General features: G+C 36.0%; 2 protein-coding genes across 2 annotated transcripts; both read right to left on the reverse strand.

Moving 5' to 3' along the window:
- Nucleotides 1-133: 133 nt before the first annotated feature.
- Nucleotides 134-9,036, reverse strand: rhag (Rh associated glycoprotein). Its single transcript, XM_005803127.2, has 10 exons — nt 8,760-9,036; nt 4,637-4,820; nt 4,014-4,164; nt 3,778-3,925; nt 3,161-3,327; nt 2,938-3,075; nt 1,826-1,950; nt 1,667-1,737; nt 1,501-1,574; nt 134-1,405 (listed from the first exon to the last, which is right to left on the reverse strand). Exons 1-10 carry the CDS (start codon nt 8,935-8,937, stop codon nt 1,331-1,333), a joined length of 1,311 nt encoding a protein of 436 aa, XP_005803184.1. The 5' UTR covers nt 8,938-9,036; the 3' UTR covers nt 134-1,330.
- Nucleotides 9,037-23,238: 14,202 nt separating this feature from the next.
- Nucleotides 23,239-27,035, reverse strand: LOC111611403 (cysteine-rich venom protein TEL1-like). The gene is given in 4 exon segments (XM_023348068.1): nt 23,239-25,242; nt 25,408-25,490; nt 25,874-25,968; nt 26,072-27,035. Coding segments are annotated over 4 exon segments (357 nt in total). The 5' UTR covers nt 26,240-27,035; the 3' UTR covers nt 23,239-25,231.
- Between the last annotated feature and the right edge of the window lie 346 nt (nt 27,036-27,381).

Consider the following 27,381-nt stretch of genomic DNA (forward strand, 5'->3'; position numbering starts at 1 on the left):
TGTTTTTCTAAGGAACTTTTTTGCCACATACTATGCTAGAGTTCATTCTTTAGTAAATGAAGAAAATGAGAAATTTTTACATTTTTATTCCAATCTTAGAGATGTATAAAAGAAACCAGCACATCAACAGCAGTATTGTAGAAAACATTTTTAATATTGTATTAGTATATTTTACAAGTAGGAGCAAATGCCCAAAGTATAAAAGTAAGAAGCAAAACATCTTGAAGTATCAGTGGTTTGAGGCACGAGAGATCATTAAAAAAGCTGTAAATGTCAGATAAATCCTATTCGTAGTCAGTTTCATCAAGCTATCAGAGTAGCATTTTGAAGTAGAAAGAAATAAAAAGGACTTTGGCGTCATGCGTCTTCAAACATAAGGAGAAGTTTTTATACTATGAATAACACATGAGGTTTGTTGCAGTTGTAGTTTTTTAAGACTCAGTGACTAGAAACAAAAAAAACAGACACAGAGATGAGTAAAACGAGCTGAAAATAAAACCTTAAACATGATTAATAATCTTGAAAAGATGAATAGAAAATCTCAGTACCAGTTGCCATTGTTAGCTTTGATAAAACTGACCATGTCGTTCCATATATAAATTGTATGTACATTCAAAAATACTTCTACTCTGAACAGAAAAAACACCCAGTATAGTTTGTAACATACATTTGTGCTTATTTGTACAAGAGTCCTTGGAAATACTGGAAATGCTTGGAAATTGGTAGGATATAAGATATACTGTATAAAGGTTCACTAGTTATCAGAAGATGAAGCGACCATCCCAGCCCGCGTCAGAGCTGAGCTGACGGACTCTGACTCCTCGCACAAGGACCGGGCTCCAGTGAGGTAAGGCGAAGCAGCTGATCAAAGGCCTCCTATTTTCAACGTAAGTTTCAGCAGATATACCAAGAAAAATACATGAGGCATCCATAAAATACAAAAATAACATTATCAAAGCTTATCAGATATTACAGCAGTGAAGGAAAGAAGTCGCCTGCTTTGATTGCTATAATAGTTATTAAACATTTTTTTAAACTCTTTAGTGAAAAATGTAATTTCTTGCTTCCCATAATTTGGAACATATGTTTTCTTGCTTGAAAAAAAATAACTCATTCCTATTTTGAATCTGCCATGTGTCATGTTTTAGATAATAGTTTCAAATGTAGTAGCCTTTGTACAGATGTCTTTGTGCACAAAACATGTAAAAAGGATAGTAATGTGCTGATAAATGGTGTTTTTCAGATCATAGTAATATGTTTGACAACCAGAGCTTGGGAAAAAAACCCCTCTGTGTCTGCTTTTTTATATAAAGGGATGAAATGATTCTATTCAGGCTTCTGTTTTGTTCTTCGAGTTTTCTCCAGCAGCCATACTTCCTTCATTCTCCTCCTCCTCAATGGGAACCTGTAAAAAACACAACGTAGCATCACAAAACACTGCAGAATAATAAATCCATGATACAAGCAATGGTTAAAGTACAGCGGTACGAGGATCCTAACCTCCCAGTAAAGAGAGTCATCAAAGCAGTTCTGATCTGGAGGCTGTCCCCAGAATGGTAGCTTCATTATCAACCCTGGAAGAAGAAAATTAAACGTTTGGTTAAACGTTATTGCTGCTAGTCCACAATCATAAACCAATCATTGTTTCAGTTTTATCCCTACTCACCAGTTATAGCACCTCCAATCAGAGCGAATCCGAGAGACGAAGCCAGGGCAGCAGCTTGCATGTCTGCAGAGCTGACATTTAAAGTGAGAGTAACATTATTTCAAAGCAACACATTTGTTGTAAGTGCATAATTTCAATTACTGTATATGGAATATTTACCCTTGATTTGCCTTTCCCAAAGCCACAGCAACAATGCCAGCCAGTCCTCCAAGGATGCCAGGCATGCCGTGCAGATTGTGGACTCCACACGTGTCCTGGATGCCCAGGTTGGATGCCAGGATCGGCTGCAAAGTCAAGGAAAAGACAAAATAGTCTCTGTTTTAAAATAGTAACATTTTAATGATAAAATTATCTCTTAAATATGTTTACCACAAATATTTACTACTGGACAGAAAGTTGTATAACGCAAAATGTAAAACTATACTATTCAGGGAATTTCTTTTTTCTGACTTTGAATGAAATCTCATGAGACCTTATAGTACTTATACACCTGGGTTTTGACTTGGGGGCATAATGTATTGTGCCTAAATTCTGTTAAGTCACTTGTCTTTTTTTTGTCAATTAATTTTTTTTTATTTCCATCTTTTCAGGTATACAAAAGCAAACCCCAAATATAGACATATTATAGAAGAAATGTCAGCATCCAAAAAAAGTTTTCTATCCATTCTTCGTTTTTATGCTTGTAGGAACTTTCCTGGTTCCTCAGAATCAGTCTTGATAAAATAAATCTAACCGATTATTGAACTTTTGGATTGAACAGGAATAAAAGGCAATTAAAAGAGTCGACAGTCTTGAATTCAGTCAAAATTATAAGGAACTGGGCAAGTATTTCAGCTGTGCACCCTAAAGTATTTTGAAGACAACACTATGGGAAGTATTACTTTCGAGCAAACAGGTTGAACTTAACCAAGACTGTCCCATGTTAGTGATCATGTTGGTTTGTCAGGATCTAAAGGTGTAGTCATGGAAAAGACTGTTTCTAGTTTGGAAACTTCTGGTTCTAATTTTATAGCTGATTTGGTTCTGTTGGTATCTTAATGCCACATCATTTAGAACAGCTGAGTTGTTCATAGTGGGTCTGAGACTCAGCTGGAAAAAGGTTCTGGTTCACAAAAACAGGTGAAAGATGTGAGAAGTGGGCATATAGACTGGACCCTCTTCTGGAACAATGAGGATGCTGTTCTAGTCTGATGTGATGGTGACACATTTAGGACTTGAAGCACTCCTTACTATGGCTATATTTACTTTCAAATTGCTCATTTTCGACTTACAGAGAGGAGTTTGAAGCCCAGGGTGGAAATGATGCCAGCCACTAATCCAATCAGCATCGCTCCAAATGGTTGGATATTCATGTCGGCACAAGTTCCCACTGCAACACCACCAGCCAGAGTGGCATTCTGTATGTGGACCTGTGTTATTGTAAAGGCATATAAATGAGTACAAGTCTAAATTATACTTCAGTTAACTATTTTAGATGAACGTGAGGGGCCTGACCATGTCCAGTTTCCCTTTGTGTTCAACCAGGCTGGAGATGGCGTACGCAGAGAGCACACAGGCGGCCAGGGAGACATAGGTGTTGATCACTGCAGTGAGCTGAGTGACGCCTGGCTCAGCGATGGCTGAGTTGAAGCTGGGCCAGAACATCCACAGGAACACGGTTCCTGCAGAACAAGTTTGTTCAACTAAGCTGGTGAAACAAACCCAAATTTATAAGATGCACTGCTATTTGTGTCCACTTGGTGGCAGGAGCAGCGCACGTGGAGAAGGACTGCACATGTTCTAATACAAATCACAACATTCTAGTTTCTTAGTTTTATTATATACAAGTGTTGTGCTTATATGTATTTAATCAGAATGTGTCCAAATGTGAGGGATCCAGCTTCATATATCTGCAGGTATTTTTATTATATAGTTGAAATCAGCAAAAAACAGAGACTGATTTGAAAAAGAACGTAAAGATTTGTGAAAAGCTGCCCAGACAAATGCATAACTCCTGAAATAAATATACCATCATGTTTATTTCACTGAAATTTTCAGTTTGAGGTTCAATATCTGAGAGTAATCTATGCTCCCTTGCATTAAAAAAATCACTGACAGTCATTTTCACATACCGATCATTGCAAACAGGTCAGAATGATAAACAGATCCATCATTTTCATGTCCGTTCCTCAAACCGGGTCGGTAAAGAACCCGAGCCACTGCCAAACCAAAGTAAGCACCAAAAGCGTGTATGATCATTGACGCTCCAACGTCGTTAGCCTGTAAAATGAGATGTTTCACAGTATTTTTCAGGTGAAAATGCCAGAATTGGGCTTATAATCCTTAGCATAAACTGTTATAAACTCACCTTAAGAATGTTAGCCACCAGATGCTCATTGATGGAGAAGATGGTGATCTCCAGGATGGTCATGATGAGGAGCTGCACTGGGCTGGTTTTACCCAGAACAGCACCAAAGGAGATCAGGACTGTAGCTGTGCTGAAGTCTGCATTTATCATTCTGCAGCAAAATGAGAAAAATAATCCAGTGATTATTACTAAAATTATTTACCCCTTGATTCTGTTTTTGTTTTACACATTTTGTCAACTTAACATTTGATGAGGTTTTACCTGTTGGCTGTGTTGCCTGGTCATTGGAAAACTGTTTGTTTACTACAAAAGCACAGCTGCATTTATGTTAAGATTATATCTCTTCTAATGATTAGCTAACTCATGAAGGTAGTCGATTGCACTTGATTTTGTTTACGGGCATCAAAGTAAAGGACTTTAGACTTTTTATTGAAAACACTGCATCATTTTATTTCCACTTTGTCATTGGTTCTTCATATAAAATCCCAGTCAAAAGAATTGTAACATGAAAAAATACAAGAAAAATCAAGGGTTGTGAGTGCTGATGCAAGCCAAACATTAATTTTAAACTATTATATTTTTGTGATTTCAGCAGCACAGGTTCAGCCGTTTCAGAGACGTACTTGAAGATGTTCATTTTAATCTTGCCGTTATCCATGTGCCACAGTCCCTGCATGAGGAGACCCCACTGGAGACCGAAGGCGGCCAGCACCAGGTTGATGCCCACGCTGCTGAACCCGTATTTCTTGAGGAACGTCATCAGGAACCCGAAGCCGATGAAGATCATGACGTGGACATCCTGAAACACTGCAGTGCGATATAATAAGCAGCGGTCACTTGTTCTGATGCTAAACGAGGACACGATCAAATCAAATGAAGAAGTTCAAGGTAAAAATGCTGCTCTCAGTTTTAATCATGTTGTCATGGTTCGTTGTACTTTTTGGTTTGAATGACTTATTGGAAAGTTAGTGAACTTAACAGGAGTCATGTTTCTCAACAGAGGTAACATTGTTGTGACCTGTTTGCTTTGAAACCAAATTAATCCCACCATGAATAGTGTTCTGGGAAAAGCCCATCCTGTTCCTGCTTGGTCTCTTAGTCTGTGGTACCTCTGATGAAGTGCATATGATCCTAATATACTCCTGAAGCATGAAGAGATGCTTTAAATTACAAAAACAGCAGTGCTTTTGTCATGTGGCACGCTCTGCAGCAGAGACGAAGATGTAACTTCTTGTATTTTCAGGGAGGATTTACATAAAACTGGGTGCGTCCTTTAAAACTTATCATCCTCATCATCATCAGGCAGGAAATCAGTCTCCTGTTTCCACACAGCCTTTAAACTTGACATGATGAGCTTCGCATGTGGGAAACACGTCAAGGAGGAGATATGTGGGCTGAGAGACAATAGGCTTCATTTCCTTTGCTCTAGACAAATAGCTTCTGTAAACTATGTTGATATGTAGTCTAGAGAGAAATGCTGTATGCAGCATTAGAAGAGCTCTTTAGTGACTTGAGAAACATGTTGGTAGACTTTCCTACATGCAATAAAGATGTGAAAACAAATTCCACCCTTTGGGGACTCCATTTAACCAGGAAGGTTTCTAAAGGTTTTCTTAGGCAAGGACATATAGGAGCCACTATTAATCTCGGTTTGGCCCACTAAATCCCAAGGCTAATTTTGCTATGTTTTCATTATTTAAGAGTTGAAAGTTTGTTTTCACTTATGGGTAGCAGGCAACATAAAGAGGCTACAATAAGTTATTAAATATGGTAAAGACATAATGTGCTATAATATGTTGACAAAGAAAACAGCAACAACCAAAATCACCCTGATCACAAAACAAAAAATTGCAATAACCACAATTATATGATGATAAGAATTTACTTATTTACTTCCTAAATTTTCACAATCTAAAACTGCACTAAATTGTGTACAGTAGTGGGCCTGCAACTGATTCAATGAGCTGTGCAATGTGTCTCATTATGAAGGTAATTAGCACTGTTTATGTGAGGCAGCCATGTTGGATTCTGAAATTGGGGAAAAAACTTCTAATTTCAAAAAAATCTAAATTCTTGGAGAGGCTTTCCAAACCCAACATCTGATCCAGAATGAATGAATTAATTTCCTGTTTATAGCCTGTTAAATTCTTTTAAATGTTTAGGAATGTTTTTTTTTATACATAATTACTATGATGGTTGTTTACCATGATTGCATAATATTTAATTGATAATGTCTAAAGTATTGCATGTACTGAATAAAAAAATAGAATAACAAGTTTATCAGTTGGGAACCAGTTTGTAGATTTAAGTTATTTTTTACCTTATATAATCAATACTGTTCAAAGATATAAAGGTTTGTACTCAAAGGTAAAATAACCCACTTGGTTCTTCAGCATTCCTTTGACTTATTCAGGATTCAAGAATATTATGGAGCAGAAATGCATCAATTAATGAGCAAACCTACTGAATAGGTATTATAGTTGTTTTGGCTTCTGCATAGAAAGCAGTCACTACATTAAAAGAATCTTTATTCTTCTCTAATTTATGCATTTAATCTCAGGACTATAAAACACGAGAGTTTCCAAACTTTCATTATTTCTTTCTACAAGGCAAGTACCGAGTACAATAAGAATTTACACACTTTTCTTAGTTGATTGTTTTCCACTGGTATTTACACCAACATTTTGAAATTATGTAGCATCAGTTTAACTTTATTATTGCTTCTCAATATTGTTCCTGAGGTATTGTTTTAGGTATTACGTATTGTTCCTGAACCTTTCCAAAGGAAGTTTCAGGAACAATAGTTTTGAAAATGGTGGAGCTACAAGTTTTAGTTTTCAAATCTATAGATAATTTATAAAATCAAATGCATTCTAGACATAACAGTTAAGGTTAGATGCTATATCATAATCTTTGCACTGTGTTTTTTGTTTTGTAATGTCCACAAAGACCCACATTCCTCACCTCTGATTCCAAAAATGTTATAACTTAGGTTTAATTTGTTAATTTGAAAAGTTCCAATGAGTTTTTAATAACATCTAGACAGAAATAGATATTATGTGGGCATACACTTTCCTTTTAAATACTTTTAATCTTAACTATGAAATTTAAACTTGAAATAATCCCTACTAACTACAACTGAAATCATATCAATTGTTTGGATTTGACCAACATTTACAGTGCTTCTTGTTATATTTGGCTATATGAGTGGATTATCTTTTAAGACATTTTTCATCCAGTTGTTTCTCTTTTGTCCAAGCTGAAGTGTCCAGGGATAAAAAAGAGATTTCCCCAAATGTTTAAACTTGCTTTCAAATTTCACAAAAATAGTAATATGGCTCCTCACTTTAGTTTTGATGGAATTATTGAGTGTGAAAGTCTTAATCCAAATTTTAATGTGCCCCAAAGAATGGTATTGCAGTGCAGTGAATAGTACTTTGAGGATGCCTGTAAAATAAAGATGGTGAGCAACCACTGAGAGTGGCAACGTGCCAAGAAGTTAGGTAACGCTGTGTGGGCGAGCAATACAGGAGAGAATCCCCCTGAGGAGCATCACAGAGCTGAGTGAGGGAGAGTGATGCAAGCCACTCAAAATTGATTGTTCTTTCATTTTAATTTCTCATTTAAATTTGGCAAGCTGCATAATTTCAGGAAAGTGGTATTGGATTCAGTCATTTGTTACAAAGTGTTGGATATTTTGCAGTTAAAACAAATATTGCATATAAATGTTTTTTCTTTTTTTGCAGAGAACCACAAGTCTTGATTCTTTTAAGTCTCACTGCAGAAATTATGTTTGCATCAACTTCTCAGGTAGAATTACTGATTTCTCAGCATTTTTCTGAGCCATGCTTGGAGAAAATCCCAAAACATTAAAATGAATTTCCATATTACATTACATTTGTAAGTTCATAGATTTAATTCTGAAGAAGAAAAAACAAAGAGCAAAGTCAGCCTTGAAACATAATATTTACATGGAGTCTGCCTATTAAGATAGAGATGGAAAGAAATAATGAATAATTTTTCATGATGAAGCTAAATCGCGAAATATTTCTATATACTGTAGACTGAGCTAATCTCTGAGACGCACACCTGCCCCACCCAGTCATCAACAGACTGAACAGTACCTTGTAGCTGTAAGTTATGTGTATGTTCATGCAGATAAGTAGTTCAAACGCAAAGAGGAACTTGGAACTTCTTAAAAAGCACTAAAAGCAGCAATTGGGAATAAAGTTTTTACAAGCACCAGAAGCTGATTTGTTGCTCCGACCACCTTATGACTGCCTGTAATTACCCGTTTGACACAGTAATGCAAATCACATGTAACCTCCTTTCTGCTACAGATCACACTTTCTCCTGCAGGATCCTCTCCACTTCTCAGCTGCATCTGTCCTGACTGTTGGAGAGAAAAGCAACCTCATGCATCTTTTTTTTTTTATCTCAGTTCACCAACCTGCTCCAGAAACAACTTTGAAACACTTCTATGTCTGTTTGCCAGGAGTCAAGGTTAAAGCATCTCAGGAAAGACATTCCTGTGAAAAGAAGCAGCCTCCTGTTTTTAGGATCACACAACTCCTATCTTTAAAAAAAGTTTTGCTTAAATAACAACTACCTCCCACATTTCACCTCATGTCAGAAAAACAGCATAGGTGTTGGGATATTTTCTCGGCTTCTTTGGTTAATTAAAAAGCTGCAGCACCTGCAGTGTAAGCTTTAGTTAGAGTTAAAGCATCTCTCTGCATCACTTACTAGGATACAGCTGCAGAGGTGATTCTTCTTCAGTGGTATTAGCATCATGGTGACCATCATGATGACCCTTCCCATCATCATAGACCACAAACACAGCAAACAAGATGATGGTGATAATCTCCAAAATCAAGGCCAGGATGGGGAACTTCAGCCTCATGTTGGTGGAGTATGCAGGCATCCTGTAGCCAACTCTTGTTATCTTTCAGTAGCTTTGAGTGTCAGTCCCTCCCTATCTGTTCTGGTGTTTAGGGGTTGTGCCGTCTAAAAAGGGGGGAAGAAAGCGACGCTTGCTTTTAAACTGGTCCAGGGTTTTTTTGTGACCAATGACAGGGCAGCAGACTGAAGTCTCCTCAGTAAACACCCCCCACACTTCCCTACACCCTGTTCACTTTACTCACAGGGGGTGGGTTTCCTCTGTGGACCGTGGGGACGGCTAAACAAAAAACAAACATACTAACACCCAACCATCAAGCAGTGATAGCTGTCAAGTCTTCTTTCAACAACATTTCTTAAAACCACACATATTTCGTTTTGATTTTTTCACAGCTTTCAAATGGAGAGAACTATCAAATGCAGCACGACGACAAATTTAAATTACAAACATAACTGTGTTGAAAGTGCCTTACAAAAGTAGTCCTACCAAATCCGTTTCTTACTGGGGTGAAACCAGAAAGTTTACTATGTTTTTGCTTGTGTTTATAGAGCATAATTTTGAGGACTTAATGTATACTTGGTTTTATTTTTTGGTACCATTTTACAGTAAAGCCCAACTTACAAGTCACTTATAAATAACATGCACATATGTCATCAATTAATCTGTAAGCACTTTAGAAATCATTAATAAGAGTTTAATGTGCATTAATTAAGGCTAAGAAAGAATCAAAACTATGCTGGAATGATAAAATACAACATTGCATATTAAATAATTATGTTTACAAATCCTTATTGTTCTTACAAACTTGTAACTTAGTGTGAAATATTTAATTGAGCAACTCCAAATGGAATATATAAGTGAAAAGATTCTGCACACTATTTTACAAAAAAAATGATCAGTTTTGTGTCTTTCTTGCACTTAAGTAATGTATGACAAACATCTATACATTATTTATAGTGTTTACATATTGTTTAATAACATATCTATGAACTATTTGTTAATAAGGGGTGCCATACAGACCTATTTTTTTATGTGAACGTTCAATTGTAGTTATTTCCCCTTTGTTTTCTCGTCTTCTATAAATAATGACAATGACAACATGATCACATAAAAAATTATGCACAAACATTCTAATTTACTACAGGAAAACTTTTTAAAAACTATAAAAGAGAAAGATCCTTTCAGAGTCCAGCAAACTCTGGTACAGGAAAAAGATAAAAAGCAAGAGGCTTCACATTTACTCTAAATCTGATTAGATTCAGCTGCTAATTGATTTCAACCAAGAATAGTGCTGACTAATTCATCTCAAGCATGTAAACTTGATGTCAGATGGTCACATTAATCATTAAACCTTTTTAAAAACTTAGGTGCACAATTTTAAATTTGACATGAATTCACGTTAGCTTGACATCAAACACAAAGAGTGATCTTCAGGGTGGCTCCTCTGGGCCTGATTTAGACAAATGTGCCATTTTCCTTTCATTTCTTGATGATGGATTTAACTGAAATCCACCGGAGATCTTTTTTTGTATCCATTCCCTGACTTATACGTTTCAGTAATGTTTGCTCTGATTTGCTCGGAGTGTTTTTTGTCTTCTACCTCTAATGGTAGCCAGGAATACTGATGAACCAGTGAATGGACCTTCCAGACACAGATGTCTTTATACTATAATCACTAGAGACACTCACTACACTCTGGTGATCTCTCTTCCTCTCATTGTGAGGGAACAACTGGCTGGCTCTGTTGAATTAGGTCAGTCACTTTAAAAGGAGGTGAAAATTTATGCAGTCACTTATTTGTTGGTACTTATTTTTATTTAATTGTCATTATTTGGTAGAAATCAGCTTTACTTTTACGCTGAAGGTCTTTTTTTTTTTTTATTTAAAAGACAGTTTAACCAAACTCTAATAAAATATTTTATTTATTGGTTCAAATCTAAAATAAAACTGTTTTCTTGCAAAAAAAAAAAAAAAAAAACGAAACAATTTTGTTTAGGTACATTGTTGTCTGACTAATTTACATCAGTCCTTTATCATTTGAATTAAATAGATTTTTATGATTAATTTATATCAAATTAAAGTATTCTATTTTCCACAACTTAATTTGTTTATATTTAATTTTTCTAATGAATATACTAATTAATTAACTTTAATTTAAATCCATACACTGTAAAATCTAATTGGTAATATTGGTTGCAATGTGTTGCCTTCATTTTATGGGATATTCTTTTTTTACAGTGTGGATTTTTACTTTGCTTTTCTGTTTGACTGGATTTTAGCTATTAAACAATCTGAATGCATCTTGTTCAACTAATTCCCTTGATTCTTTGAGCTGATCTGCAGATGCGGTTTACATTTTTCACTTCAACTCTGATCTGACTTGAGATTCTGATTTAAATTTCCTTGGTCAAGAGCTCTTTGATAAAGGCTGGGAGCTTTACAAATGAGCTGAGTTACTATAATCACAGCCAGCAAAACATTTCTGTTTGCCTTGGAGCTGAGAAGAGGGATTTTTTTCCCAAAGCCTTTAGGGAAATTACTTTCAAATGTTGAGAGATATTGAAACCTTTGCAGCTCTGTTGAGAGTAATCTACTTTCTCTCACTCATTATTACATCAAAGTACAAAGAAATAATTTGTACAGATTTTCTGGGTCACTGAGATGCTTTTTATAATGAATGGAGCTCAAGTGAAAGTTTAATTTTTTAAGACAAGTGAGAAGCTCTTCACTCAAATATACGGTTCAGGGTTTTCCTTTGCTGATGTTTTGATCTGCGCCTGGTTGGTTTTTACATTCTGTTCAGTAGTAATAAAAGCGCAACTCGTCTAATTTCACAGCACTTATCTGAATGCTGCAAGATTCATATTGTCTTGGTTTTCAGGCTGTTGCTCACACCTGTTTACACTTGAGGTTTTGATGCAGAGTCGTGTTTGATCCGCCATGAAAACAAGCTTATTGCCTAACTGTAACAAGTAAGTCATAATCTCTCTGCTGAGATGGAAATTATATCTAAAGCAAAACAATTTACCTTCCCCAGACGATTTAAATGGTTTTGCACATACAAATCTGCAAAGTGTGGCATGCATTTATTTCCAGAATAAACTTATGTTCAATTGAGAATCTGTGGCAAGAGTTGAAAATTATTATTGCTCTTTAAATACTGTGAGGTTTGTGCAATGGAGTATTAGGGCCATTGTAGATAAAAAAAGGAGTACATTTTCTCAAAAAAAAAACTCGACATATTCTAGATTAATCTCAGTAATTTTCTAGAAAAAAGTAGAACATTTCTGAGTTTCAAAAGTAAAAAATTTGCAAGTGAAAAATAAAATAATCTCAACTTTTGAAACTCAGAAAGGCTTTTTCTAGAAAATTTCTGTGATGAATCTCAAATTTTTTGAGTTTTCCTAGCAATTTTTTGACTTTTCAAACTCAGAAATGTTCAAGTTTTTTTTCCAGAAAATTTCTGAGATTAATCTAAAATATTTCAGAGATTGAAATTACTCTGAAATTTACTCCTCATTTCTTCCCCCAGATAGAATAGGCTTAATATGCCATTGTACGGGGTTTGTGGTTTTGATGTGACAAGGTGCTAAAAAGTACAAAATGAAAAAAATTCAAAATGAACCAATAAATACAAGATTGGTTCATTTGTATTCAGCCAGGATGCAAAATCTTTTAGCGATTATAAAGTGAACTTAAAAGTTTTTGTTAGAACTTCAAAATAACTCATTATATCCACTCAAAATTATTGTCAAAACAGCTTATTTTCTGGTCTATTGTTTAATGCTGTTTGCTAAAAATAACTATGTGTTTCCTCCCTGATATGTTATTAAGTTTCACAGGTTTTGTTATGTCACAGTCAGCAGTTTTTGATCATGTTAAGTGTGTTTAAGTATTGAGTAGGTTAAAGTGTTATTTCTTCACTGATGTACTGCAAACATCTGCCAATATACAGAAAAATAGCTGTAGCTGCTGTGTAGCTGCAGGTTCTGACATGATAATGTTTCACATTTCAGTTTTTACCAATAGTGTAAACACCCATGTAACACTCTGTGGAAATTTGATTCTTTATTTGAAAACTCACTGAATGTGTTGGACCTTGAATCCTCCGACTTTGGTTTACATTCAGTGTCACACTTATGCAAGGAGCAAAAAGTCTCCACCTGTGAGTTATGATGCAAGAAGTGAACAAACTCTTTAAGCTGCCAGCTGAAAGCCCCACCCCCAATATGCAACTGTGATTCTCTCCGTTCCTCAAACCTGAATTTATCCTGGGCACTAAATGTGAATAAATGGATGTGATCAATCCTAGAAGTAACGTCTGATAAATAAACTGAATTGATATGGCACTCTTCCAGTCATACTGACCACTCAGAAATCATAATTAGCTGTTTCTAAATGTATGCTCAACCTATTTTACCTACACAGACAAAGCGTTGTGTGACATAAAAGTAACAGTGCATATCACCTTCAGTGAAATATAGAGATAGAAGCATCGTGCTTCACAATTATGAGCCACTTTGCCACATAAAATCCCAATATAATTCACTGAATTAATGATTACAAAACACAGTGGTTTGAGAAAATACTTTTGCCAGATATTGTACACAAGTTTAAAATTCTGCTCAGCTAAAATATTATTTTTTTGCCTGACTTTTCTGACTTTATTTCCCTTTTTTGTCTCAGTCATTGTGAGTAGATGGAACCAGCTGCAGCTCCTTGTTTTCTGTAATTTTTTGTGTTTTCTAGGAATAAGTTGGCGGTTAGATCAAAGCAGAAACATGATTTTCTTTCTGAGAAAAAGTCATGTTTTCTCAGAAAAAAAAATGCTCTCTGAGGCTTGCAGATTGAGACCAACTTCACACATTAATGGCTACACCAAAGAAGATTTTTATCAGCCAAAATCAGTCTAATCTGGCCTCTCTGTGAAGTTCACATTCCAGAAAAGCCATTAGACAATTTATCTCCCCTCATTCACTACCTTGTCGTAAAGCACATATTTGAGGGGAATAAACAAGCCATCAGGCTCAAAGTGTTCCTTTTGTCTTAGATTCCCACATGCCGTTATGCAACATTTGCTGGACCAGAGTCTCCATTGCTAATGCAAACATACCTATGAATATTATTGTTTTGTGAGCATTCATCCAGCCTAACCTATAATCCTCCTTTTGTAAAGCACTTTGTACATTTTAAATATGTGGTATTTCTAGAAACCACATATTAGGAATCACAATGCCTCTATAGAATTGATAATCCAGTCAGTTTTTATAATGTTAGAAATAATAAATGCTTATTTCTGATTTAGGCTTAGATTTAGATCTGCTTCAGACAAAGCTATTAACAACAAGTTGCTGCTTATAACAGAATGTATTCTGACATAAAAGTCTGTCAAAGAATGTAAATAAGTTAACAATCAAAGCTTTTTTCACAACAATGCAATTAAGTGTGGAACGTCATGCAGCCCATTATTTCTGTACAGTGTTTACCCTTTAAATAAGTACCATAAGTACTTAATGACGGAACTTGACTTAATGTCATGCTTTGATTGTTGACTCTATGTTGCATTGTGTTTCTTTGTTTGATATTATGTAAAGCACTTTGAAATGCCTTGCTGCTGAAATGTGCTATACAAATAAAATTTGATTTGATTTTGATTTGATAAGTATGTTGTAGGTACCAGCAAACATATCTTGTAGGTACCCTGTAAAATGCCTGTGTGTCAATCAGGCAGTTCAGACTCATGTTTTTATTAAAACCAGGATATAGAGTCCATCCTGGTTTTAATAGGAACCACATTTCAATTTTAAAGTCCTTACTCTGGCTCTCTGTAGCTCACAAAATAGACTTTTAAATACTGTTGTTAGTTTATAAATCACTGAACAACTTAGAGCCAAAATACATTAAAGATCTGCTGTTGTTGTGTCAGGTCTTCTGGTTCTGGTCTACTCTGCATCATCCCCAGAACCAGAACTGCATTCAGCTTCTATGCACCGCAAATCTGGAACAAACTTACAGAAAACTGCAAAACACCTGAAACACTGAATTCCTTTAAATGAAGGCTAAGCCCCCACCTGTTTAGAGTTAACTTGGATTAACTGGGACATTGAATATCTGATGTGTATTTGCTTGTTGATTTTTATTATAGGATTTGACCAAATGTAACATAATTGGTGACTGTATGATGGTTTATGGTGTAAAAAACTTTGACCTGCCTTATTGCTAAAATATAATACATAAATAAACTTGACTTGACTTAAGTACTTGCTGTTACCATTATATGTATTCTGTGGCAATGTGAACACCCTATGCTGTACCAAAACTACCCCACTGGTACTTCACGATTTGAAAACCCTTCTCTACCGCTGGTAAAAACCCAACACTCCTCTTGGGGTTTGCTGGATTCTTTCTTTCATCAGACTTCTCATTGTCTGAACTCTATAAGCATAGCTCCTTATAGAGATATGCATGTTGCTGATTAGAAACAGGCGTTGGTGATGCAGACATAATCCAGATATTTTCGAGTGAAAACTGTAAATCCACAATCTACCTTTTGAGGGGGTTTCAAGCAGCTCTCCTGAAAAATGCTGCATGTTAAATAATATCTTCAGTAATCTAGATTGAGTTCTAAATAGTACTAATAGTGTATGTGCTGAAGAAAGCATCTGTAAAGCAACAACTGTTGAGTGAAATTTTATTCGTAAGTATATATATTGTGATGGTTGAGAGGCAGGATGATCAGGCGTTGATGCTTCTTCTGTCTTTCTCCGCGCTGCTCTCCCACCACACCCGTTGTTTCCTGTGGCTGGGGCTGAAGGGAACAGTTGCACCCTGATAAGCTCACTCAGAGAGAAGCCATACATGCTGCTTAATCAGCAAGCTGGACGCTTTCAGTCAACAACAATCACAAGCTCTCATCATGTTTATGCTGATATCCGTTTTTCTGATGCTTAAGTGCGGTCAAATTCTTCCATATATGGTGTCACATATGTGCCATGGCAACAATGGGATCCATATCCTGCTCTTTGCAGAACATTCAGATGAGAAGAAAAGTAGCTTTCTTGTCCGAATGGTCAGTTTTCTATTTTCGTAAACGCTCTCCATATATATATGGAGAGCGTTTACGAATATATATATATATATATATATATTTGCAGTCTTAATTTGCAGTCAACATTCTTTTGGTGGGAGTTGCAACATGAGATCACTCTGGATGGATTTACATAGAAATGTAATTACTATGGCAAACCTTGAGATGATAACCCATTTTATTTGTCCAGTTGTTTTCTGAAAATTCATCAAATTATTCTTTAAATATACATTTCCTCTTCTTTGTTTTTGTCATATTTATTATGAGATACATGCACAATATAATTTCTTAAATTAAATATCACGCAGGTGTTGACCTGCAACAACAACACAGTGCAAAACAATTCAGATTCACTTCAAAGACTCAAAAAATATCATGATGTTCTTCCTGTCCTTTCACCATTCAAGCTTAATGACCCATTTTCAAAGTGCAATTTAATTTTCTCTTTCCCTCAATTTTAAAAGTCATGTACAAGTAATCAAAAATCTCTAAAGATTAAAATAATTTTTTCTTTTTTTTCTTTCACCTCTTGAAAGATTTTAATCCTACCAAAGCCCTAAAATGCAAAGGGGAAACCATTTATAATTTCACCCCCATGTATAAGTGACTGATTTTTGTTGAGGTAACTGTGTCATAGAGGCTGCAAATGACAAAATGCATGGATCTCTAATAATGTATCTATTCTTATTTGAAATGTAGATTTTTGTTTGTATTTCTGGACTTCTTTGATGATTTTCCTGTTGTTTAATTGTAAAAAATAAATGTATGATTAAGAGTCCCCAAACCTTTTCAAGGCTTGGAGTTTGTAAACTGTCTATTTTAGGAAGCATATGTAGCAGAGCAGCTGCACAGAGAAGTGGCGGCAGAGGGAGGAGGTTTGGTTGCTTTGAAGTGCCGTGGGACTGCTTTGTTTGCTCACATGCTGAGATAAATGGTTGCTTTCCTCAATTATGAAGATAAGATGAGGGGCTTCTGATCCCAAGCCAGAATGACCTAGCTCTATACATTTTTTATCCTAGAATTTCTTCTGCTCTACTTGAAATCTTCAAGACACAGATACTATTTTTTTTATCTGAAAATGCCAGGACAAATAGCCAGGACATAATGTTGAAAATAATTTATGCTCTAAAAGAGAAAAACAGACTAATTACTAGATATATGTCTCCTACTTGAAATAAAATTCTGTAATAATATACATAGGAAGGAAAACCTGTGCGGCTGGCTTTAAACACAGCCTTCCTGCATTGATGCTGTAATTGCTTTACTATCTTGGTCTTCTTTAAATGACGTCTAATTGAGGGGCTTCGCCACACCCTTTCCTCAAGCGGCTCCATTGAGCAATCAACCTGCAGAGCTATCTCTGCATCTTAATAAAAACTTCAATGATTGGACCACAACCCAGGACTTCCCTTAGACATAGGAAGAGCCAAAGAGGCGTAGGAGGGGGGGGGAGGGTGCCAGAAGCAGCATCCGACAAAACATCCTGATTCATCTGATGCAGGGCGGGTGGGGGGGCTTTTAGAGCACAGGATGTAAGGAGTATGTTATTTTTTATGTTGAGGGATGATGGAGAAATTTAAGAAAAAGGGAGAAACCGACTTGTCACGCAAACAGCAGAGTTCACTGCGTGCAGTGATTAATGCGATGCATGAGTTAAACCTACTCGGTTCAAAACATCCACTCTGCAGAAGTGGACTTCAGCCAGCAGAAACAAAGATCTGCCAAGCTTCTGTCAGCAGTAGAGTAAATTTCCTTTGATTGGTAGGTATTTCCTAATTAAATTAAACTCTTTATGGTAGCCATGAAAGGGGATATATGTTTATACCATGATTATTTATGCATGTAGATGTTTTCTAGGCCAAGCACAAGGAGGACTTCTGCATTTTCTGAAGCAATTTGTGTGTGGTTACATAAAATGTGGATTCCAGTTAAAGGTCACCTGTTGGCTTGGTGATAACAGCCAATTATTTTAAGCTATGATTTGAAAGGTTAAATGAAAGGCTGGTGTGAGATTCTCTGGAAAAATGAGACTTAGAAGATTGCAGTCATCATTTACTTTGCTTTATTAGACGAATAGTGAAAAAAGTTGAGGTTGATTTGTTTAGGTGCAATTCATGGAGCCCATTTTCTTCTGATTTGTGGTTTCACATAATGTCTTAGTACTTTGTTTTGCAGCAAATCTGCTGTGGTTTTGAATACATTTTTCAGTATAATGTATCCAAATTATTCTAAAATTCTAATCATCCATCATTTTCAAAAGAAATAAATGCTTGAAACATTTACATGAGCTTTATGTGCTTAAAAAGACAAATAACTTTTTCTTTTACTGTCTGACTTTAAATGAGACTAGATATTTTGGATTACAAAAGATATTTCTATTGCTTGAAGGGTGATGAAAGAAAAACGGTTTTGTTAGAATAACTATGTTTTGTTATCATTCTTACATAAGTAGTTACCAGTTTGTTTTTCATTTAAAGGTTTAGTATTCACACCCCAGAGAGGAGGAATTTGTTAAACCGTGTGAAAGACAAAACTTGTTTTTTCCCTAAACCTTGAAGGTGCAGCTGCTTCTTATCTTGGGATACTCCTTAAACTGCTTGTGTGTAGAATGTAGTTCTTCCTTGTTTCAGAATAGCCATTCTTTGATTTGTCACTCTCCCACATTTCACTCTTGACTCCCTTCTTTCTCCTGCTTAATAAAAAGACAGGCTCTGCTGCAGGGAGTCAGAACGCATGGTAAACACCTTGAGGAAATGGTTTGCTATGTTTTCTCCTTCTGCAGAAGCTTGGTTGAAAACTCATAAACGTTGTCTGTGATTCTTTCTTTGTATTTAGGTAAACAAAATACCTATCAGGTTTTGTTTTAGAGATATTTTTTACTCTCATTAAATTTAAAACAGTTTCTTTGTAATTAGGGGAACTAGCTTCTAAACCATATATGATAACATCCGAAGCGGGTGACCATATAATTGTTTGGGTATCCACACTTTTCTAAAAATAGTTTTGTCAACAATTTGCTTCTGACTGATTTCTTTATATTTTCTAACAGTGTCACAATGGTGCAGTGAATTTGAGGTGTCATACATGCAATGGTGCAACTCCAATTAACTCTAATGTTCAAAAGCTTGAAAAGCTTCTTCATTGGTTCGTCCTCAGTCAGCTGCCTTGTGATTGGCTGCTTCTAATTTCAATAAGAAACATGTCTACAGGAAACACAGAACACCTGTGTTTCTTATTCAAGCGGGTATTCGCAGCTCAGAAGTTCAATCTGAAAAATACATAATTTAAAGCATGTGAAAAATGCACAATAGAGCAAAAACACAAAAAAAAATTATCAAATGTAATCGACAGAATAAATGAGGTTTTGATCAGATTCCAGGAGAATGTTTTCCTCTAAAACAACAACAGAGGAATTCAATTATCTTTTGAGTTAGATTTTATTTTTAACCCAACATCACTTAGCAGACGCAATCAAAATATTCAAATTATTTCTAAAACTCATAGCAGTACAGCCTTTCATAACAATATAAAGGGATAATTAAAAACTATTTAAAATAGAATATGTGTATCTGTAGAAAACACAACAAATTCTCCACATGCCTGCAGTAGGATCCATGCTGAGAGGTTGGGCTGGTTATGCCACTGCTATAAATCTATATCTCATCATGAAACTTCACAACAACTTGTTTACCAAGCCAGTTTTCCCTGTTATTTATGACAAGACTATTCAGACATTTCTAATTATGTAGCCAAAATTACTACCTGTGAAACTCTTCTCCCTTTCTCTATCAATTATTCTCCCACTAAAGGTCCATCCTGTCAGTCTAAAAACAAGTACAGTCCCATTGCAAAACCATTCATAGTCCTTCATTGCCTTTTTCAAAATGTCACATAGCAAGACAAAACTGCTGTATTTTAGTAGGATTCTGCATAGACTCACATAATGTTACACATAGTTGTGAATTGTAGGGGAAAAAATATTTACCAACTAATATTGATGGTGGTGGCAGCATTATGCTGTGTTAGCAAAGACAGGAAACCATTAGAGTTGATGGAAAAATTAATGAAGCCAAATATTGGGAGGAAAACCTTTCAGAAGCTGCAAAAAATTGGGATAGAGGTTCATTACGTAGCAGGGCAGAATACATGTCAGGATTTGAAAATGTATCTTCTCAAATGGTCTCCATCCAATCTGAGTGAACTGTTCTTTAAAGAACAACTGGAAGCAATTTCAATCTCTACACAAGCAAATCTGAGGTTTGAGACACATCTCAAACCTCTTTCAGCCTTAATTTTTGTTTTATTTGTCAAAATGTTAAAACTATGTATTATTTTGCTTCTGGCTTTTTTTTATGGCTTTGTGTTGGTTTATCAAATAAAGTCTTAAACTTTTTCAACAACAGTGAAGCAGCTGGGATGAAATTTAGGATATATTTTTTACATCAAACACACAAACATGTTTATATTATGCTGATCAATTTGAATTGGTTTCACTTGTTTTATTGTTGAAAGCTGTTTATCCTAATTGTGTTATTTTTCTGTATTAATAAACTGGAATTAAAACCATAATGAGTTTAAACTTCATATACTTGGACTGAATTAGATTTTAATATAAACTGTATTTAACTGTTTTATTTTCTGTTTCCTACTTTTAACAGATTAATGTGCAGGAGAGAAGTTTATCTTAAAACCAATTGAAGAAGAGGTTGCACATTTGTTAGAATCCTTTCTGTGAAATAACTTTGGATTTAACTGAGCTGCACATTTTGCATCCCTTGCAAAAACAGTCACGTTTGAAGCTACTTGTGAACTCGAGGTGAACTCTTCAGATGAAAGGGATGAAATTGATCTACAATTTGATGGGGAATCAAGGCCTGAACTTCAGTACTTGAAGACTTCACCTATTGAATGTTATGTGAGAGATTTTCCGAAGCAGGAATGTGTTTGCTGTCTGCTGAAATAATGACCAATAGATGGCTGACCCTTGCATGACCACACCATTCCTCAGTGAAGTGCATAGATTTGGTTGCTACGTCTGCTAATGGCAAACAGATTTACCAGGATGCGAGGGAGGAATTTTCACTCCATCTTTTGCACATTTTGTTGAGGTACACACATCTATTGCAAATGTCTGCGTCAGATTACTGGGGCAGCAAAGATAAGCACTTGTAAAGACCCTTGGGTCTTGTTTATTATTAGGGCAAGAGTGGGAAATGGTGTTCGGCAAGCAGCAAGGAAAACAGACGATCTGGAAAAACTAATACGTTGCTCTCATGCAACATTTGTCAGGCTATTACGCCTCCCCCCGTGAGATAGCACTCTGGGATTTATTAGTTGTTCGTGCTATTTTCCCAGATATCAATTTTCAATATAGTCATGCAAAAATCTGTGTCAGGAAATGTGAAGAACGAAAGTAGAGGTACAAAAGTTAAGCTTTTAAAAACAAAAATGGCTCTGAGAATTTAATGTGCACAAATCTCTCATGATGTTCAATTACGCTACTATTTTAATTAGCATTACCTTATTGCTCTGTACTTTAATTTCATTCTTCTATGTTTCTCTAACCTTACATAGTCCATAAAATGAAAAAAAAAGAAAGCTAAATTACAAGACGAGTTATTTATTTAAGACATGTTAGGTAACATGTTTTTTTTATGTGTAAGAGCTCCGGGACTTTCTCAAGTAAATTAATAAAAATATCAACATGAAATCCAGCATCCAACACATTAATTAGTATTAAAAGTCTATATATGTCATAGTTTATTCACTGCATACTGGAGAACTGGCTGTGTAGAGCGTGGGATCACTCACAACTAAAAAAACACAAAAACCAGAATGAATATATTATCACTACCGCAGAGAGCAGGTTAGCATATTCCATAACCCTACTGAATATCAGGAGATGTAGGTCTATAAAAGTTTGGAAAAACTATGTAAAGTTTGGTGTCTGAACTTGGATTGTTTTCCTGGTTTTTTGTGAGCTAATCAATGTTTTCCCATATGTTGTGTTTCATCCCCACCCTTTAACCATTTCCTCATTGGGTCCGTCCCTAACTGTTTGTTTAATGTACATTTGTTTGAGGTCCGCACTGATTTAGACAAGCCATCAAGCTGACTTCAGCTTAGAAAAAGAAAAACGCCCGTCGCCCCGATGGATGACGTGAACCAGCATCCTGAGAGAGTCCAGTCTCTGGCCAGTAGTTGAACTCAAACCCATCACATCGGCTCACTAAAACAACAACCTCAGTGTCACAAAAATGAATTTTAGGAAGCACTGGGAGTACAAAGGCCCCATAATGTCTACCCGATCCATTGGTTATAAGATTTTCAGGACAATATAGGGAAGTAAAAGCTTACTGTAGCACCAACTACAATACTGAGAGTAAAAACCTCACGCTTGCAAATGCTACAGTCTCCCTTCCTTGAAATCTTTATCAGTGATTGTCATCTTCCATTCCATCGGCATGTGACAGAGGGGATCTGCATTGTTGCCAGCTGTGGTTCAGATGTTCCCTGGTTTTGTGTTGGAAGCTCAAGAGGCGAGTTGAGTGGCGTGTTACCAAGTTTTATTCTGCTACTCCTACAAACCTTCAATGAAAGGAAGGAAACTGTGTGATCGCAGCGCTCAGTGGCCTTTTTGATTGCTTCTGCAGGAGGAGCTCTCTTCATACAGGTGATCAGATATAAAACATGACAACCGAAACCTGGGGGGTCCTGTTAAGAAAATTATGAAAATTGTTCATCCTGTTTCAACCCTGTCTTATGTCTTTTGCATCCTTTAGCTATTTTTTTCCTCGTATTGTTCTGTAATTAGCTCCATGCATCTTTGCATCAACTCTGACGCTGCTGAAGATAATTATCACCACAGCACGGTGCTTCTGCCACCATGCTTTACTGTGTGCATGGTGTGCTACGTTTTATGTGTAGAGCTACTTTTAATAAAGTTTATTGCTTGTAAGTCAAAAGACTACTTAGCTTCCCTCATTTTGAATATATAAATATTCAAATCTTGGGAAGTTGATTTGTAATCTCACCCTACTTTTTAATTTGTCCTGTATGCTGTTTCTTTTCATTTGTTTACTTTTCTCTAACAAGCCACTGAAGCTTTCACAGAACAATTTGACTTATAACTGAGGAAAAATTAGAGACAGATAGACTTCATCTCATAACTGCAGGATTTTTAACAGCAAATTTCGTGCATTTTATTTATGGGTTTCTAAGTAAAAAGGAGGCTGAAAACAAATGCACAGAATAGCTTTCCTTTATTATTGATTAATTACATAAAATCCCAGTAAAATGCATTCACGTTTGTGTTCATAAAAGATGTAGAAAAAATCTAAAGAAAAATTCTCTTGTTGTTATTGTTAATCTTGTTTTTTATATATCATATTAAACACCTTCAGAACTTTTTGTTTTTGTGTTATGCTGCTATTACACCTGAAATTCCCTTGTGTCATAGAATAAAGGCTGTTTATATTTTTCTATTCGTATTCCAGTCATTTTTGAAAAAGCTTTTGCATTTTTAGTAGCAACAAGCTCTAACTTTGATAGTTAGTTTCATGTAATATCATAACAAACGTAATCTGAGCTGAAGACATTCATCATTTAGATTTTGCTGCATTGAGGCCTGAAATGTTTGCTGGGTTCCATCGAGACGCAGCTCTTTTTCTTTTGGCTTCCTGTTTCCGATCCGAGGGGACGGTGATGTTGCGAGATAACAGCATAGACTAAATTAACTGTCTTCAGTCTGGGCATTCTGATGTAACTGATCTGTCTGTGTCTTCCTGCCTGTGGAAATGCCTTTTTAGAGCTCCCAACAACTTATTATACTTCTTTTTGTTTGCTTCCATCTACTTTTTTTTTTGCTTCTGTCTTTCTTAAAATTAGCTTAATATAACTAGTCTGCTTAGTATCTAGATCCCCTAGGTTGCAGCAGAGCTCCATCTTTACATTTAACTTGGCTTAACTGAGTTTAAATGGAGATACTTCAAAAATAAGCCACTATTTGCTACAGGAATTAAATGGGTAACACTGTTGGTGCTATGAAAACTAAAATATTGAATAAACATGTCATTATTTTTGCAATTTTAAACAATAACAGCAACAGAAAAAAACTGTTAGGGATGCCTAGCTGACGCCAGTCTCATAAACAGTTTCTGGCTCTGGGACTAACTGTTGAGGCTTGCTGCTGCACATGATAAGCCCCACAGGATGGCAAGACTGGCCTTATCGAGACCGACCAAACCAGAGGACCTTTGCTATCGCCGGACCCGCTGGCAGACGAAAAAACTCATCCGCCTTATCTCCCCTCTGCTCCAACTCGGCTACTCTGTCCACTCTCAGCAGGTGCTGTTCTCATTAAGGCAGAAACAGGAAATTTGGATAATGTTTAACTGCAATAGGTGAAGAGAGACTTTTTTGGCAAGCATGGCGGTGCTGCAAAAACTCAGGGCAAGTGTTTATTTTTAAATGGGAGACGTCTGTTATCGCATGGAAAGCGGGTTAATTTCAATACAATGGCAGTGTGTTTTACCATGTGGTAATAGGAAATATAATGTTGAAGTTTGGATGGATTATTTTATGAATGAGAACGAAAACAATTAAAATGCGGAGAGGAAACTTGAGATTTGCTTGTTGCTGAAAGAGACAAAATAGTGGCATTGTTTCATTAATTAAATGTGCTTGAATTAGAAGTTTTATTTTTCTCCATTTTTGAAAAGGATATTTATTTTACACATTTTGAGGTAACAAGTGGTCTCGATAACAAACTGTATACAGCTTTATTTTTCTTTCCTCCCCACCTCTGTGAAATAACCCTGTCATATCTGCTATCCTTCCTCTCTGTGAGTTTGCACCTCACAAATTGTCAAAGGATACCTGCCCCTGCAGGCTGTTTGTTCAAAGGGTTACTGTGCCAAAGCACATTTCCCTTTTGACCTCTGCTAATTACTGAGCAGCTCCAACAGCCAGGAGTTACAAGCCAGACTCTTCTGCTTCCGCCTGTAGCACAAAGAGGTCTCACCTTTTATGCTGGGTTAATAACCAGCAGAATAACAACACAGATTTATGCAGTTAGTGTCTTTGTTGAAACTGACGGGTGAGTCAGAGTACATCTGTGACTTTAAGATAATCTGATCGGTGCATCTGCAGGAGGTGGGACTCCAGGAGGCCACATCGCTGTGGCTGCAGCCCCACCACTGCTGAGTCTTGGGACGGCTGCTTTGCTAGTCATTACAGTTTGGCTGCAACAAAACCCAGCAAAAAATAAAAAAATTAAACAATAAATTCTGCATTTTCCAAAATATTTCTTGTTATCATGGTTAAAAAAACCCATCTATGGCACAAATAGTTTGCTACATACTGTATATACCTCCATAAATATCCTCAGCATATATTTTTGCACTTACTGCAGAGTTTGTTGTAACAGGCGCTGGGACAGTCACTGCAGGATGTTCCTGACTTGTAGGGATTAGTGAAATTGTAGTTTCCTCTGCAAAGCAGGCAAAATAACTAAAATATAAATAGTAAGATAAATAAATACTTAGATACAAACCTTACATTTGTATGTAAGACTGAAAGATTACTTGTTTCTACCTAGAAGGGAAAGCATGTTTTAATTACTATTTAATGACTGGAAAATGATTTGCAGAACGAAACGATTTCTGTAGTTCTTCCTCAGTTAATTTAATCCTGCATCCACGTGGTCATTCATCATTGCATTATTGATTTGTGGGTTTTCTCAGTAACCCATCCGGTCTGTGATGTATTAATCCTTTCTAGCAGACGGAAAATTTATAAAAATTTTAGTTTTTGCTCCGAGGTGAAACAGCATGCAATTTTGAAAAAGAGTTATCTGCATTGCAAAGTTCTTACTGTGGGCAGTAGTGGCAGACGTAGAAGTATTTGTATGTGGAGTTGGAGCAGTAGGCCATAGCACAGCCAGTATTTTTGGAGGTGGCCCAAACAACCTGTGCACAAAAAGGAGACGCTGTTCAGCATTGTGTTTTCAAAGTAAAGTGGCCCATTTGTGTGCAAACTAATCAGAATAGGAAACTATGAAGACAACCACACCTGTGTATAGTGTCCCACCACTCCTCCGTTAATGGATCCGACTCCGTAGAGGAAGTTGGCTACCTTGTTGTACCAGGCCTGGATGGCGTTGGACTAGGAGTTCTTGAAGCTGGCCATGTAGAGATTCTCCCCACAGCCACTGGCTGCAGCCAAACACAATATCAACATAATTTTTGCTCAATCCATGACCACATTTTCTAATTTCATGCTTGTACAATAAATTATTATTGTCCAAAAAGTTTGTTTTGAAGAGGTATGGCTGTTATATCACAAGATCAAATGAGTCAATATTTATGAGAGGGATTAAAAAAAGATATCAAGATTTCTAAAACCGTAGTTATCCACTATGACTTACCATCATCCATTTTTTTATGTTAATAAATGTTCTGATAAAAGAGTGCATGCTTAGACAAATGTACTATGTTTATTTTGGAATAAAGGTTTTTAACTGAACTAATCAAAGTTCTGATCAAACTGGAGTACAAGCATTTGCTTCATAGTTAATGAAATACTATGAAGCTGTAAATACTGAAAATACAAACCTTGTCTCAGTTACTACTATATATATTAGGATATATTTTTCTTAAGTTCAAAAGATTAAAGTTAAAGTTGCATGAGTTCAATCAAGATTTTTAAACTTGCTCTGCTACCGCTGTCCTACTCTAATCTTTTAGCTAGTTTGCTTATTTATGGTGCACATGACTCTCCAACAAGGTAGATCTCTTTTTGACCATGTATAACATAAATCCTAATGTTATACAGAGAATACTAATATTAAGTCTAGGTGCTTCTGTAAAAAAAGAAAAAAAAAGACTATTATTACCATTTATCAATGCTGAAGCCTTATATTTCCTGTATTCCTCTATATTTATGCATCTATGTCATGTTTTAAAAACTTTCTCAAAAGAAAAATGGACTCACAAGACAAGTAAAAGTATGCTTTGATTGTCTTAAATTAAATATTCTTTACAGATTTTACACATGTGCAAGTCTCGCATGTAAACAAAGATGTCTGCTGCCACGATGAGCTTTCTGCTGATGACTGCTTGCAGGGCTGTGTTTCATGGAGCAGGTTGCTGCCCATTTCTCAGAATTGGTTGCAGCCTCTTTGTTCCAGCTCTGCAGAAAAGGCAGAAAAAGAAATCTAAACAGATACACAACACTTCTCCAACAACATTTAGATGACCAGGCCTTCCTATTTTTTTTTATTATTACTTTTTTTTGTATTGCAGTGAAAAAATTGCATATTTAAAACTGAGAGTAATGTCATTCATTTTAGACATTCATTACAAATTCTTCACAGGAAAAAT

Source organism: Xiphophorus maculatus, chromosome 15, assembly GCF_002775205.1.
Source record: "Xiphophorus maculatus strain JP 163 A chromosome 15, X_maculatus-5.0-male, whole genome shotgun sequence".
NCBI classification, from domain to species: domain Eukaryota; kingdom Metazoa; phylum Chordata; class Actinopteri; order Cyprinodontiformes; family Poeciliidae; genus Xiphophorus; species Xiphophorus maculatus.